At 38.0% G+C, this 16,637-nt stretch overlaps 1 protein-coding gene across 1 annotated transcript in view; it reads left to right on the forward strand.

Annotated features, from left to right (window-relative positions):
- The window catches only part of LOC103274768 (thrombospondin type-1 domain-containing protein 7B-like), a gene marked incomplete at its 3' end in the record, with an annotated part of 16,131 nt that extends 6,126 nt beyond the window's left edge, over window positions 1-10,005 (forward strand). The window contains exon 3 of the mRNA XM_021719348.1: window positions 9,836-10,005. Coding sequence (XP_021575023.1) covers window positions 9,836-10,005 — 170 coding nt within the window. The remainder of the gene's footprint in view (window positions 1-9,835) is intronic.
- Window positions 10,006-16,637: the final 6,632 nt, after the last annotated feature.

Genomic DNA, 16,637 nt, shown 5'->3' on the forward strand with positions numbered 1-16,637 from the left:
AAAAAAAAAAAAAAAAAAAATCTATAGATTCCAAGCACTCCATCCTTCAATCCACTTGAAATTTTACACCCTTCCTCGCCTCCAACATAATAAATACTCACAGTGTGTACTATGAGGTGGGAAATGGTCATAAGAGTCAGAATAAATATGTCACCTTTTCTCTTAGGGTGGTTATCCCCTATCATTGGGCATTATGACCTTGGACATCATGCTATTCTCTTCCACAAACACATGAAGATACATGGATTGTAAAAGATACCTTGGCACTGGGTACTTTCCTGTGTCCTGTTTAACATATAAACTATCAGACCCTACATCTCATCTAAAGGGGAAATGAAACATATGCTAATACTGTAAAGCAGGGGTCCTCAACCCCCGGCCCTTGGGCTGCTACCAGTCTGTGGCCTGTTAGGAACTGGGCTGCACAGCAGGAGATGAGTGACGGACGAATTGTGAACTGCACAAGCAAAGGATCTAGATTGCCTGAGTCTTATGAGAACCTAATGCCTGCTGGTCCCATCCCCTGTCTGTGGAAAAATTTTCTTCCATGAAACTGGTCTGATGTCAAAAAGGTTGAGGACCACTACTCTAAAGGATGAGGCAGCCCTGTTTACTAGATAGGATAAAGAAAGACAAAGGACATGGACTGTGATATTTTAAATGCTCCATGCCAGAGCATTGAGATACCACCCGATTTTGGAACAGTTATGACTCAGTATCCTTTGTGTTTTAGTAAAGAGCCCTATTCTGGCGAAAGCTACTGTAACACACAAAATATTGAAAAAAACATCAACTGCATACATCATTCTTAGAAGTAACACTTCAGATGACCTGCCAATAGCATCTATCACTGCATGAAGAGGCAGCGGTTTTCATGCAAAAATGGCTGTTCTACCCTTTAAACGATCATTTAGAGCTTGAAATAGAATATATAAGACAGCATTATTAAATGGTGACAGTGACCAATGCAGAGTAAAACTCTTAAGAAAATCTCAAGGCAGAAGTGGCACGGATGTTAGTCTTACGTAGTCTGTGTGATATTACTGCACAGAAAAGTCAATTTGTAAAGTACTGTTTCAGTACTCCGTCCTGGCACTGAATAGATGGGCTCCTTTAATTCATCCCTCCTTGTTTCTGGTATGTATGCATTTATCCTTATTAGGAGTAGACTAGAGATCCTTTCCAAGAAGTCTGTCTGTGTAAACTCATGCTGAGAGATCTATCTGGGTACCCTGCATCCCACTTTGATTTGCTTGTAAAACAAATCCCTGAGACCAGCTTGGTTCTCCCTAACATCTTTTAGAGGCACTGAACCCTATTTTAGATTTTCTAGATATAATTCTTTGTTCTTAAGAAACCCCTAGGTATTAGTTGATGGATTGTTTAGATGAATTCTGAAGCCTGGGATAGTGTCAAGTAAAAGGATGGCGGATGAAAGTTCAGCTTGGTTGTTTGCTTTCTTTGCCTGTTGAAACAGTGACGTGTTGCGAAGGGATGTTTGTTCAACACCTGCTTTGGCCTGTCACTGTGCTAATCACGGGGGAATTCAGAAAACTAAACACTTTCAGTGTGTGTTCACTTAGTTTTATTCGTCTTAAGAATCTTGCTTAATTTACTGTTTCAAATTTAGAGCGCCCAGAGTACTATAACTGTGGCCCTTAGAAGTGTTTAACAGTTGGTAGTGTTCCCACACATAAACTCACACTGAGGGATGTGGCTTTTGTTTATTTTGTTTTTCCCTCTACCTTAGAGAGAATAGCACCCGGAAAAGAGTCTAGCTCATAGTAAATGCTCACTAAACATTGAATGACTAAATGAAAGAATGATCAAATGTAGGGCAGTTCCAGAACAATATTATGCATGGAGCCCTTTATTCCATGCTTACACTTATTATGTAATGTGTATAATTAATTCAAAGGCATTTTAAAAAAAAGAGCAGCTGAAATTGGCATTATCAAAGAGATCAAATAAGGACATCTGTCCAGTATGGGGATGAACACATGGAGTTTGCCACAGTCTCAAATGACTGCCATCTTCCTGCTGATATTGAACCTGTTTTTTCAAATTAAAAGTCTCTGTGGTCATTGGTTATAAGTGTTGTTTCAGAAAAGGTGAGGAATGAGATCACAGTATGAATTTGTAAACATTTGCCTTCTGGCACACACATCCCCTGTCACATCTTTTTCCATTGATTTTCTATTCCAGTACCTAACATTCTTCACATAGTAGGAACTTAATAAATGGTTGCCAAATAAATTAATGGATTCTCTGGGAAAATTTTAAAAAATTATTTAAATTAGGCACCTTTTCTGCAGTAATTTAAGAGTAAAGGAACCATAACCTGGAGCCCTCAGGAGCATCTGTTTTAGAAAAGAAACAACTGCTTTCAAAGAATCTGGAAATTGTTTCAACAGGAGACTGATACATTTTTATTGGTTCTGTCTTTTACTGATGCATGTTGTTTCATGAGTCCCCATTGTGCCACTTTAAGTCCTCCTGGATAGAAGATTTGTTCCCCAGTTAGTGTAAGAAAGTTAACGTACTGCTAAGTGCTGTGCATAGCAATAGAAGTCTATTAATAATACATATGTGGAGTTTGGCTAGCAAAGCCATCTGCTGAAGAGCAAAGAGCTTTGCACTTCAGAGTAGCTTTCCATAATCAATAGTCCCACTCTAGCCAATAAAAAATTACTAGAGCATAAAATGTATAAAGCTTGATCAGTTCCCTTTATTTTGGTCATCTTTTAAAAAAAAATGACAAGCTAATTATTTTCTAAATGCATTTACTACTTTAAAAGGACAACAGACATTATCATAAATTAGTCATGCTGCAGTACACTGATTTTTAATATACACACACATTTAATTTGAGTACCTTGCACTAGGGTTTTAATTCCAAGAGTGTTTGCAAATCTATATGTGCTCAGTCAAAACATGACCATTAACTAATGCAATTATTCTTTCAATCTGTCATCATTAAATCACTTAAAATTCTATTTTGCACTTCTGTGCTTTAAATCGAAGCCTTTAGAAGAAGGAGAAAAGAAAGCCACACTTTGTAAGCCATTCTAAGCCTTATCAATGTGACAAAGCTCAGATTCCAAAGGACAGAGGTTGCTGTAAAGCCACAGTGGTCCTAGTTCTATTTTAAGAATAGTTACTAAATATTCCTACTTTTCTAATTTTGACTTTGCTAATTTAGGATGTCTCTACTCATGGCTTCACAGCAGTGAATTACCTCTGTCCCTCTTTCCCACCTCGATTTAGGAATATTCTTTTTATGAGATTTCTTAGCTGAACACCACCATTCTCAGGAAACCAAGCTGGTTACCTGAGTGATTTAATTCCAAGGCCTAAAGTAAGCTTTCTAACCCAAAATGCATTACCTGTATCTCATGATGAGAGTATGTGTTCTCTTAGTTAGAAGATTCCTTTCTTTGACTTAACCTCTATTTCTTCATTTAAGCTGCACTTGCCTTCTGAGAAAAGTAATATATTAAATCTTAACTGTTTCTGCCTTATGTGATACATGATACATTTACCAACCATTTCCTAAAAGTAGATGTAGGAAAATATCTAAGAACTGAACTGAGACAAAAAATATATCCTCTGTGGGTGACAATGATACTGTCAGTAGCAATTGACCAATAATATTTCATACTGCTAAAATAGTTTTTCTTACGATCTTAAACAAAAATACTGTTTTGCATTTTTTGAGAGTATTTTCTAGACAATCATCTTATAATTAGAGCATTGAGGTCTCATATAGTCAAATTTTAGCACTTTCGAAAGATATAGCCACGTGTCACTTAATGACTAGGGTATGTTCTCGGAATTGTGTCATCAGATGATTTCGATCTTGTGCAAACATCAGATTGTACTTACACATACCCAGATGGTTTAGCCCACTACACACCTAGGGTATATGGGGGTATATGGTATAGCTTATTGCTCCTAGGCTATAAACCTAGGGAAAACATAGAAATTGGGCAATTAATTTTAGGCATTGGGGGAAAGTTCAGAAAAAAATGATAGGCGATAAGTGAAAGAAAAACTGAATTCCACAGTTATAATATATGCTTGTCTCCATATCTGGGATTTTGTCCCTTTCCTGAGCTGTCTCACCTAAGAATTCAATGCCAAGAAATTGTTCTGCTAATACATGGGTCAAAAACAAATTTGGGATCATTCATCACTCCTCTCTTTTTCTTACATCCCATGTCTAATCCATTAGAAAGCTGTCTCCATTTTCAAAATATATCCAGAATCTGATCGCCTGTCACCATGATCACTACCACTGCTGCAACTGAAGCCACCATCTTCTCTCCTAGACTGGCAAAGGCCTCCAAACGTGTCTCACTCCTTCTATCTTCCCTGTCTCCCACAGCTTCTGCTTTTCTCAGTAGCCAGGATGATTCTTTTAACATGTAAATCCCACCATCATGTTACCAGTCTTCCCAAAACTGCCCAACAATTTCCCTGCATGTTTGGAACGAACAACACTCAGTAGTCTTACTTGGGCCTATAAGGCTCCACATATCCTGGCTCTTGACTGCTCCTCATTTTCTGTCTCTATCATTTTCCTCTTGACACACCTTCCCCAACCACGCTGGCTTCTGAGTACTCTGCTTCCCTAGGAGACAGGCTGCTCTTTCCTCTGCCAAGAACACTTCTTGTCGAACTGTTCTTTTGCTCACCCCCTCATTTTATTCGGGACCCTGAGGACTTACTCTGTCATGGCACTAAAATAGCTCTCCTCGTCTGTCTCTCTCTTCCCCACGGTATCTGATGCCATGCCATGTATTGATGCATTTATGCCTGTCCATGCCACTAGAAGGTAATCTTGTCAAGGTCAAGGATTTTGTTTCGCTCACTGCTGTGCATCTCTATTGTCTGAAATCATCCTCGGTCCATAATCGAGGCTCAAAAATTACTTGTAGAAAGAAAGGATAAGTGAGCTCATGGTTGAGTAAGTGATTCACTTAATATTTGGGCAGGGCTATTTCTTTTTCTAGTGGAGCCTGCTTTTTAGCTACTTCCTGACTTCAATCTCTGGTATATATCTTTATCTTAACTAAACTGTCCTTGTAGGAGTTGTTCTCTCTGTGCATTCAGTATTTGAGCTATTAGCATTCCACTTGTCAGGCAGGGGCTTGGGCTTTCAGAGTGGCTGACGGTATGCTCTCTCACTACTAGTGGTGACATCAGAGTTGTTTTTGCACTCTTTTGTTTTTACACTTTTTACACGTGTTTTTACACGAATAGAGGGCAGGTTTGCTTAACATTTAGAGTGACCAGGGATCAGTGTGGAGATTTTGATTTTTAGGTGTCAAAAAAATATTCTACTTTAAAAAGTTGTCTTCTGAACCTTTTAGTGGGAATTTGAATTTTCACAATGAGAAATACCTTCGCTTATGCTTTCTCTTTTAACTTGACATTACAGTCATGTGCCCCAACAATGTTTCTAACAATGGACCACATATACAATGGTCCCATAAGATTTTCGTTCTGTAAGATTTGAATACTTTCTTTTTAATGTACCTTGCTAATGTTTAGACATGCTTAGATACATAAATACTTACCATTGTGTAACAATTGTCTAAAATCTTCAGTGCAGTAACATTTTGTACAGATTTGTAGTTCTAGTAGCAATAGGCTATACCATATAGCTTAAGGGTGTCGTAGGCTATACCATCTAGGTTTGTGTAAGTACACCATATGATGTTCAGACAATGATGAAATTGACTAACGATATTTCTTAGAATGTATTGCAGTCGTTAAGCGAGGAATGACTGTGTTTCCTGAAAGTGCTAAAATTTGACCTTACATAGCCACAGTGCTCTAATTATAAAATGATTGACTATAAAATATTCTCAAATGGTATTTGTGTTTGAGATTGGAAAAAATTATTTTGGTGGTGTGAAATATTATTGGTCAGTTGTTCCTGACAATATCATTATCACCAACAAAGTATATATTTTTGTTTCAGTTAAGAACACAATTCCTCAGACCAAGACCAACATTTACTTGTTCTTGTAGTAGCTAGATAGGTAGATACCTATTGCCTAGTGAAACTGCTTTCTGAACTACTTGATTGATTTTCGTGGGTTTGCCATTCACTGTTTTTATCTACCAGGGTGTCATTTTATTATGAAGATAAACTTTAGAGTCAAATAAACTTTGCTTTGAATCCTACTCTTTCACTTACTTAAGTGAGCTTGTGAGAGTTACTGTTTATGACAGTTCTCTCAAAAGGAGCAACAATATTTTTCTTCCAGGGTTTTTGAGAGGATTAAATGAGGTAATGCACCTAAATTCATTCATGCAGTGCCTGGCATAGAGTAAGCAGGAACTAAATATAAACTGTTATTTTTACTACTTGGGTATTCTGCCATGGTGCCCTAGGAGCTCAAATAAATTAATGCCTTGTTTATTCCATTTAGCCAGACCCTTTGAAAAAAGCAAATTGACTCTGTACACATTGGTAAGAGGCTATGAGAATTAGTTTATTTCTTTCGTTCCACTACTTGAGGAATTTCCACAACCAGTTCCAAAGTACTGCTGACCTGTAAGAGGTAGGACTCTGGCCTTTCCGACTTCCCACGTTTCCCTCCTAAGTGGGAATACAAAATGAGGATGTGTTGAAAGGCATCAGAGTTGGGAGATATGAGGTTAAAAATACCTGGTCTTTAACATGGACTTAGCCATTAAAGAGAGTGTCCCAGTCATCGAGATGCCAAGTTTTCCTGAGGCTGGAGGACTATCGCTGTAACAACTTCTAAAGGAGAAAGGGAGTAGCGTTTAGCTGAGCAGACTCCTTTGATTTGTTATTCTGTCAGATCCTAGTGACACTTTCTCAGGTTGGTGCAACTCAGAATGTTCAGTTTTCATGACTTCCGGGTGATTTGTGACTAAACATAGATAGGGCTTAAAAAAAAATAAAAAGAATGAGCAAAGACTATGAAAAGACCCATATTTTAAAACAGGAATATAGAAGTCCTTTATTGGTGTGCTTTTTTCCCTCTGCCTCTTGCTGGGTTGGTATTTTCTCTGAGGTGGTAAACCATAGCAATATTGATGAATGTCTTCTATTTCTTTAAAGAATTTGTCATTTGCCAGTGAATGGAAGTTGGGTGTTTTGGGCTAATGAGATACCAACAGGGTTTTTATTACTTTATGTGAAACTATAGTCATTAAACTTTTCCTTTCATTTTTCTCCATATTGACTTTCAAAATTCCTTCATTCCTAATTCTTGTCGGGTTATGATAAATTAATTGTAAAAGCAGTTTATACAGCATGGCCCATTCCTTTCAAACAAGTAAATAAATTGTTGTGCCCAGTTATATTTTAAACTTTGTTTCTTTTATGCTCTTTGATGAACTTTGGTTGCGGGAACTTAGACCATGGCAATCCTGAATCTCTAATATTAGGATTTTGATGAAATCAACAAAACCCTCATAAATAAAATGTTAAGTGTGTGTGTGTGTGTGTGTGTGTGTGTGTGTGTGTGTGTGTGTGTGTGTGCGCGCGCGCGCGCACGCTTGTATGTTCTGCATCAGCAATGGGCAAAGGGTATGTATAGAGGTACATAAGAAGAAAGGGAATGAACATCTATTATATACCAAGTTCAATGTTTGCTTTTTATTACCTCTATTTTACAAGTGGGAAAAGAGAACTGGGCGAAAGTCACATAACTAGAAAGTGGCAAGGCTCTGATTCAAACCAGATCAGTTTGACTCTAACACATTTCTATCGTCTGCACCACACTGCCCTCTTTTTGCCTGTCTTATCTGCTGACTATATCAAGCAATCTCTGTATCAGCTGCTGTATCTGACCCCTTCCTTAATGGCTAGAAAGCTCCATTTTAGGGACTCCTTATAGGAAGAAAATTTGAAATGAGAACTTGGTATTCATCTATTGTGATATACCCCACCTCATCTTATTTTGCCATAGAGTACAGAGCTACCTGTACCCTGAGGCTGAGAAACCTGCAAAACAAGCCTTCTGCAGAAATCTCCATAGAGGATAGGGTTGAGAACTCTGTGTGAGGAGAAAGGGTTTTGGAGCCTCAACTCCAGAAAATAATTGTCTCTGGGGAGAACTGAATTTCTCTCCATCTCTCCTGCCCAGGAATTAGAAATGTATTATTATCTATAGTCTTCTGGTATGAGTAGACCTGAACTCTGCACTCCTAACTCCTGCCTGGCCTGCTGACTAATCTTTAAGCTTGGGAAAACATCATGTGAAAATTAAATAGTGAGGCTGAGGGAGAAAAACTGTTACAACAAACCCCAAAGGACTGTCTCAATCCTTTTTCTATGATGGGCTTTTCACAAGGCTAATGATTCTCAGCTGATTCTTAGCTTTCAAGCTTTTTAGAATGATGACATTCGTTGTGAGGAATTTGATCACTATTAGGTTTCTTAGAGATTTGCTTTCTTATTTTGGCATCTGTTACTTGATTTCAATTTTACTTTAGTCTTTGTTAAGGCCGGAGTCTTGGAGACATATGATTCTTTTCTTTCTTTTTTTTTTTTTTTTTGAGTTGGTCTCACTCTGTCGCCCAGACTGGAGTGCAGTGGCCCCTCCCGGCCACCGCAGACTAGACCTGCTGGGCTCTGGCGATCCTTCCGCCTCAGCCTTCCGAGTAGCCGGAATTACAGGCATGCGCTACCACGCCCAGCTGATTTTTTGATTTATTGTAGAGATGAGGTCTTGCTACCCAGGTGGGTCTCGAACCCGCGGGCTCAGGCAATCCACTCACCTCAGCCTCCCAAAGGCGCGGGATTACAGGCTGAGCCACCAAGCTCGACTCCATATGATTATTTTCATTGCAGTTTTTTCCCCCCTCTTTTTCTTTCAAGCCATCAGAAAGCTGAGAAAATTCTCTTTAAATATGAAATGGGACAGCAGATATGAGATTCTTCTTAGGTTTTGTTTTCTCTTCCAGAAGTTAATGAGTCTCTTGGTATTTATGTGAATGCTATAGGGTTGTATTAATACTGTGGGCTTAAGGAATGCTGCAATATAATCCACAAAAGGAAATTCTGTCTGAAATAATTCTCTAGGTATGAATGCATTGATGCGCACTGTTTTGTTTTCTGTAACTTGTATGCAAGCTCCATTATGTTTTCTTCCCTTACTTGTATATGTTTCTGTGTGTGTATTTGAGTATTTCTTAGCCAGTTATAAATCTGGGAGATATATTACTAAGTCTGCTTAAATAACAGCATGACTGCATATGTAAAAAAGAAATTATTAATCGATATAGTGGCATTGTGTTAACTCATTTGTATTACCTATACTTTTTATCCCAATGGAGGAGTCAAATTGGGTGAAAACAGTGTCCTATATCAAGAAGATTGAAAAGTTGGAGGTCATCTCTGTCTATGTAAAATAATATATTTACAACTTCATACATTCAAACAGTGTCCTACTAATTAAAAAAGAAAGGGTAGCTTTCGTGCAGTTGTCTGGAAGTTTGTGAAGTGAAAGCCCATGACAAATCAGCTGCCATGAATTAGACTCCTTGAGTTTCCAATTACTTCCTCTATTCCTTCACTATATTCCAGCTTCATAGCTGGGAAATACCTACAGCTTATCCTCATTATCACCCTTCAGTCTGGTCATCATGTGCTATCTATTACCATGATGGGCTGCTGGGGTTTTGCCTAGGAAATAAAAGCCAGTAATTCAAAGTCATCGGGCTTCTTTATTCATGGGCAAAGATTTGGCTCTAGAAAGAGAGATTATGCAACTTGATGCCATGACTTTAAAGCTGATGTTTTTCTTACTTCTTCCTCTTCTTCTTTTAAATGTATCAAAACAAACAGGTATTCCTGGAGAACCTCTGAGTGGAAAGAATGCCAAGTTTCTCTCCTCCTGGAGCAGCAGGACCCCCATTGGCATATGACAGGACCCGTCTGCGGCGGGGGGATCCAGACCCGGGAGGTATACTGCGCCCAGAGCATGCCAATGGCTGCCACATCGAGGGCCAAGGAAGGTAGGCGGCCAGGTCTGAGACAGATGGCTCTGCTGGTTGGAAGGAAAATGAAGTCCAATTTTTCTATTATTCTTTTGGTTATAGATACTTTGCATTCACAAAGATAACATTTATTTTGTTGACCGTTTGCAAACCACCCCTAAATGCTTCTCCTTGCAGATCTTTGGAATAGTTAATAATAATAACAACAACAACAACAACAACATCTGTCTCCAGAGGGTAATTGTGAAAGTTAAAAGAGAAAATGTGCCTAAGGTATTGTAGCACAAGAAGCTAAGGGTCTGGCATGCTAGAGAGAGTCAGTAATGAATGAATAGCATTTTTTTTTTCCCTCAAAGATTTTGTGTGTGTGTGAATTTGTGAGTGTGGGAATTTATACAGACATATTCCTTTCAAAGATCCATTGCTTTACTGCTAAATTTTAATTTCTCTGAAGAAGAAGAAGAGGAGGAGAAGGAGGAAAAGGCAGTAGCTTCCTCCATGTTAAGGTCTCTAGTAGGCAGGTGTGGCCTCAGCAATAGTTTGTTTCAGAGTTTGGAATAGTGAGAACAAATAGAGACTGTGAAACCTGCTCAGGTTTATGTAAGTCAATTGATTGAAAACTCAAGAGTGGACAATGATGCTTCCACTCGGGAATAGCTAGTGGCCTATTTCAGCCACCCTGGGGAACACAAGCAATACCCCCTGCAGAAGTGGTAAAGGTGGGAATGTTTCCTTGGGCTTGCCAAGTGTGAGTACATATTTCCACTATAGACTTTTATTGGGAAGGCAAGATGCAAGTTTTCTTGCTATGGAAATGACCCTAGCCACAGGTAATGCACCTTATGGGATAATCTTTACAGACTTGTTAGCATTTTGCTTCAACAATTTATGATAAAGGTCACATTCACAGGGATAGAGTTAGGGTTATTTTTTAAAAAATAAGTTATATTATCCTCCTTCTCTAATTTCACTTTTAGAAAACAACAACTTCCACATTTTCTGTTTCAAGACAAAACATGATTATGCTTACTCCTCTGACTTTGGGGCAACAGAACTTAGATAGAAAGCTCTAGATTAGTCTTTCAAACCATGGTGACTTCCATTCCAGTTCTTCTCTTCTTTCTTTTTACTACTGTTTACAGTACTGAAGACTTCAGGGATCCATACATAAATAAAAATTGTGTAGAGTTTGATGTATTATGACTTACCTACTTTTAGCTTCAATGTTTAATCTTCTACTAAAATTTACATCTTTCTAAAGTTTCTTTTACAAAGATAACTTTTCTTATGGATCCCTTATTTCTAAGATTTCTTCAGTCTTGTTCATTCTGTTTTTAATAATGGAAACAAACTGCAAAGGAAGATGTAATTAGAAAGAAAGTAGAAGATTGGTTTCTAGAGTTGGAAATTAGATACTACATTGTTGGGGGGAATAAATAAAATGGGTTGTTAATTGTAGATTTAGTATCCTGTTAAGCCGTAGTAAAATCTGCTCCAAACATCCAAAGAAGAGGAAAATGTCTTAGGCCAAGATACACTTGAAAATGTATATCTGGATTCACAGGGAAACAGAAAGTACTTAGAGATCTCTAAGTCCAACAGCCTAATTCTCAAGGGGTATGTAGGGAGGCTAAATGTGAAGCCAGGATGCAAACTCATTGATGTGTAACACACCTATGTATTCTAAACATAACTGAATACAGTGAGTAAAAACTGTGTTGGATAAGATAGCACAGCCAACTTAAAAGCACAGCATAGCTGACGACTCACCTTTGTAGTTGTTATCAAAGGTTTTCTTTTGCTCTTAATGTGGAAGTGAGCCAGCAGGATTGTTTGCCCATTACTTTCCTTTCTTCTAAAGGCTTTCATTGCTTACTGTTATCATTTATAGATATACCTTGACAAACCTGGCAGGAGAATTTCTTCTTGGCCCAGGATAAACACAAGAGAGCAATTGAATTCCCATTGTTCAGGACCAGTGAGTGTTTACTCAATTAAGTAGGCTGAATTTAATGCAGTAATAAAGGCCAAACTTGACAACATTTTTTGCATTTCATTGTGAACAACAACTTTTATTATTGATAAAATTTTGTTGTTATTATGCTAAATATTTTAGAGGGGAAGGCATTTTAGTAGCATTGATTTTAGAGACTTCTCACAAGGTTAATTTTCTCCTAGACTGTAGGATACTCGTTCTCTGTTCACTCTCTGGAGTGTAATTGCTTGACTTTTCTTCCTTAAAAATTCCACCATCCACTATGACTTGCTGCTCTGCTTTTGCTGAGCCCTGACATTGATACACATCTGTTCATGACTTATTCTTAGAGATGTCCCATTTCCCACTTGACCTCAATTCACGGTGTTCGCAGGAACCGTGTAATCACACTTGTGGCATATTTACCTAATACTATTGTTCAATGTTTATGTGGTGCTTTGTATGTAGTCAAAATATTGCTATAACCATCGATATGAGAAGTATTTTCGGTAATATTGGCCAAGTCAATAAAATTGGGAAGTAAAATGTGGAGGACTATTTATGAATTTAATGGTTATTTTTTGAAAGGGAATTGTGTTTCTCTTTATAATCCAGAAACATCAGCAAAGCGATGCTTATCTATAAATCTGAAAACTTGGATTGGGTAAGGCCACTTTCTTCTTGCCCTTTACTTAAGTAAAATTAAAGTCATTCAGTCTGCACTCAAGGGTCATTTCTCAGAGGGTAAGAAGTGAAACAAGGAATGCGCCTTCAAAATCTAATAAAGATTAAAGAAAACTTATTCCACTTATGACAATATGACCTAAAGATTGGGATGTCAGCAAATGTGGAGTGAAATGGCATAGCAGAATGTATTTATGTTGTGAAGCAAAAGGAAAACAACCACAAACTGTAAGTTAAAAATCGAGAAAATATGTTGGTGTGGTTGTAGCTGAGCACAGCACTGCATGGATTTTTAAAAATGTATGCATTTGTGATTCGTTATTTGGCATCAAGTGGACATAGCTAAGTTAAGAAGAGACACAGTTTAGCCTTAGATTTTAAATTTGTTAGTGTCTCCTCCATCCTAGTAAAATTGTTTCTATCATGCTGGGCCCAGAGTTGGCATTTAGAGAGTACATGAGCAGATAGAGGAATATGTTCTGGAATGCTAAGTCCTACATGAAGACTTAATAAGTTTTGGGTTTGGATTTTAATTGTGACTTGGAAGGAAATTTGATAAGCCTCTAGTTCATTAATTTGGTTTTAAAGATATTGATTTGGTAAGCAAACGTGGATGGCAACCAAACATTTATTTTCAAAAATAATTTTGTGCCAGGAATAATTTAGTCTATGTGCTAAGTGCTGGGGTCATAAACGTGACCCCTAGTAATTTACAGTCTTTTAATTGGAATAACAGTTGAACTAATAATTATTTTATAGAGTCTTAAGTCTTGTGATCGTTGCATATATAACATGGTTAAAACCACTTGAAGATGCCCAAGGTAATCTTCATAGAGGAAATACTGCTTGAAGGGAGTTTGTAGGATCAGTGGGAAAGCATGTGGAAAGGCATGGAGAGATTGTGCTCAGTTCTGTCTTGTTCACTGGTGTGAGGAGAGCTCAAGGGACAAAGAAGTACAAAGACACTGGAAAAGTGGGTCTTCTATACTATTCTGTAGTAAGACTTTGTTTTTGAGAGTGCGGCTGCCTACTGCAGCCCTTTTTTTGCCTACTGCAGGCCAGAGAAGAAACCTCTATTCTTAATTGTACGTTAAAAAAAAAAAAAAAAAAAAAAAGTGTGCTAAGAAAATTCTCATGGGCATAATGGTTCGTTTGCAAATGCATCTGATTATGCAAGAAGTTTTTGAGATACAAAATAAAGTAATTCTGAGTAGATGTCTCAAGGGGCAATTGGAGGAGATAATTCACCATCGTGTAAGGGACTGGAAATGTCCTTTACCTGTCTTTAGAAATTGGTTTTGAAGTCAATAAACTGATTTGGGTATAAGAGTAAGCTATTTGGAAAGTAGCGCACTAAGAACTTTCCTTGGTGTCGATGTTGAGAGGATAAATGAGACTGTTTAAGTGGGGTTATAGCGTTTTCTCTTGCTAGAGGTTAACAGAGAAGCAGAGATAACTGAATATAATAACCTTTGCTAATTAACAGCAGGATATTTGATGACAGTTCACATGGGGCCAAGAGAGATAAGGCTCTTGGCTTGTAATCTTTCTGACTTGGAAACATCCTCAATTATTGAAATCATGGGTGTAGGAGAAAGTCAGCAAAGGGTAGCAGAAGGTAATTATCAACAGACAGATGTCTGGATTCTTCACAATGACACAGTGATGAGAATGGGGTAGGGAGGGGAGGGAGTAAAGAGATGGGTGAAGACAGGTTATTGTTTCTATATGTTTAATAAGGAGGAGGAGGAACAGAAGAAGAAAAAGGAGGAGGAAAAGGAGGTAGGGGAGGAAGAAGAAAAAGAGGAAGTGGAGGAAGGAAAAAAAACTTATTAAGTCAAACTCTTAGGGATCTTTCCAGTAGGTTGTACCATTTCTCTGCTTACATCTTGAACCTACTGTCTAAGAGTTTGAGACTTGAAAGATATTTCTCCATAGATTATTGATATGGGATCCTAGATTCACAGATTCTCCCGAACTCTAGTGTTAACTCTGTTTTCTTGAGTGAGAATGCAGTACTGCTGTAGGCTGGGTGTAGGCAATCTTATTTCCCAAGTTGTTGTATGTAAATGAAAGGAAGTAGGAGAGTTGGCGAAAGCAACAATGTGAATGCAGGTATTTAATCCCTACGTATTTTGCAGAGACAAACATAAACCGGATAAGCCATGTATATATGAGGGGGGACCCCTCAAAAACCCAGTATTTCTTAAAAATGGTGTATTTATTCTTACATGTTTAAACTTCAGTCACCTTCAAAGTGACTCAGTTTGATGCCATACACCTATCAAGACACTATTCCACTGCTCAGAACTGTTTTCGAACTCATCAATTTTGATGCCTTTAGTGCTTCTGTCGTTTTTTTGTTTCACCTCTCTCTCCACATCAGCAAAAACATTTCCCTTTGAGGACTTTTTCTTCTGGGGAAATAAAAAATAGCTGCTCAGGGCTAGATTGGTGAATAGGGAGGGTGGGGCATTAGGGGGTCACGCCATTTTTGGTCAAAAACCGCTGAACATTCAGATCAGTGTGGGCAGGTGCACTCATAAATCACCCATAGTGTCATGGGAAAACATGTTGAAAGAATTCCTCCCCCCAAAAATTCACTGAAGCCAATTGCAGCCTCTCAATACTACATTGGCTGGTACACTGATACTGGTGGGTTTCTAGAATGCTTACCTAGTAGGGAAAGCCATACCACAAGAGGCCCGCCCTCCAAAAGTTAATTCTGTCTTTTTGGGGATGTCCCCTCATGTACACAGACACAAATGCAGATAGATCTTTCAAATATCCTCTCCCAAAGTATAAAGCTGAGAAAAGTTTAGAAAAGGAAGAAAGGAGCATTAATTACTTATAGGCAACTAGGTCACAAGGAGTCTAACTTGAGATTGGTTTCTACTGGTTCTATTGGACTGCATTTGTATCTAAGGTTAGTACTTTAAAAAAAAATCAAGTGTAAAGTGAAACAAACTTTTCTTAGTGTGATATAGCAAATGGTTATTGAATTACTTTGCTTAGCAAAACTATTGAAGTGTTCTACTTTAAATGTTCATTAAACTATCAGGCTGTTCCTGATATTAAAAATTTCCTAATTTATTTAGCTCAAAGTGTTATTATTCCCATGATTTAAACAAGAGCAGAAGAGAGCTGCCCTGGACAAATGAGAAAGGCAGGATATTTGAGGAGAAAAGCCTAGCATTGAGTAGAATTACTCCTGGGAAAAATTAATGGTTTGTGAAAAAATAGACTTTTTGTATGACATGTGGCTCCTGCTCAATCTGATTTCCTAAAGAGAAAGAACATGTATTCTTCCCATGTGCAATATGTTACATATTTCTTCAAAATTGACCTAACTAAATTAATAATTCAATACTATGTGTTGCTGAAACCAGTGCGTGCAGCATCATGAAGAAAGGAGATTGTCAAGAACCTAGAACTAGATATAGATGTGGATTTTGCTAATGGTAATATTTCAGCTTTCCTGCTTCAGTAGCACTAAGTCCATATTTTTTCTGCATATCACTTCTCCCTGATTTCTATTATTATGATGGTCTTTGTCACCCATTAGACAGTAGATACATCTTTCTTTGAATTCCCGAATGCCAGTGCCTTTCACATAAAAAGGAAAGAGCAGATGCTTTTGGAATTCAAAATAGAAACTCCTTAAGACAAGAAAACACTATTTTGAATTTAGTTGAATTCTTCTTGTTTTGGGGGGTAGTACAGAGAAAGGAATTGTTTTAGAGTGTTGATCAAACCAATATGATCTGCTACCTGAATGTCAGGATTCCATGCCAAAAGCTAGGTGGCCCAGAGGGCACAGATTGCAATCAGATAAAATAGAAGATGTAAGGATCATGAGTGAGGGCAGTGGTCCATGGGGAAAGATTGAGGAGAGAAGCAAAAGAAAAAGTAGGAGGGTTAGTGGGCTGGAGAGATCAGCTTGGACTGAAATGAGGGATTTGCCCAGTGGTTTTGGTCCATGACAATGCTA

Source organism: Carlito syrichta, unplaced genomic scaffold (assembly GCF_000164805.1).
Source record: "Carlito syrichta isolate Samal-C Ts95f unplaced genomic scaffold, Tarsius_syrichta-2.0.1 Scaffold115250, whole genome shotgun sequence".
In the NCBI taxonomy this organism is placed as follows: domain Eukaryota; kingdom Metazoa; phylum Chordata; class Mammalia; order Primates; family Tarsiidae; genus Carlito; species Carlito syrichta.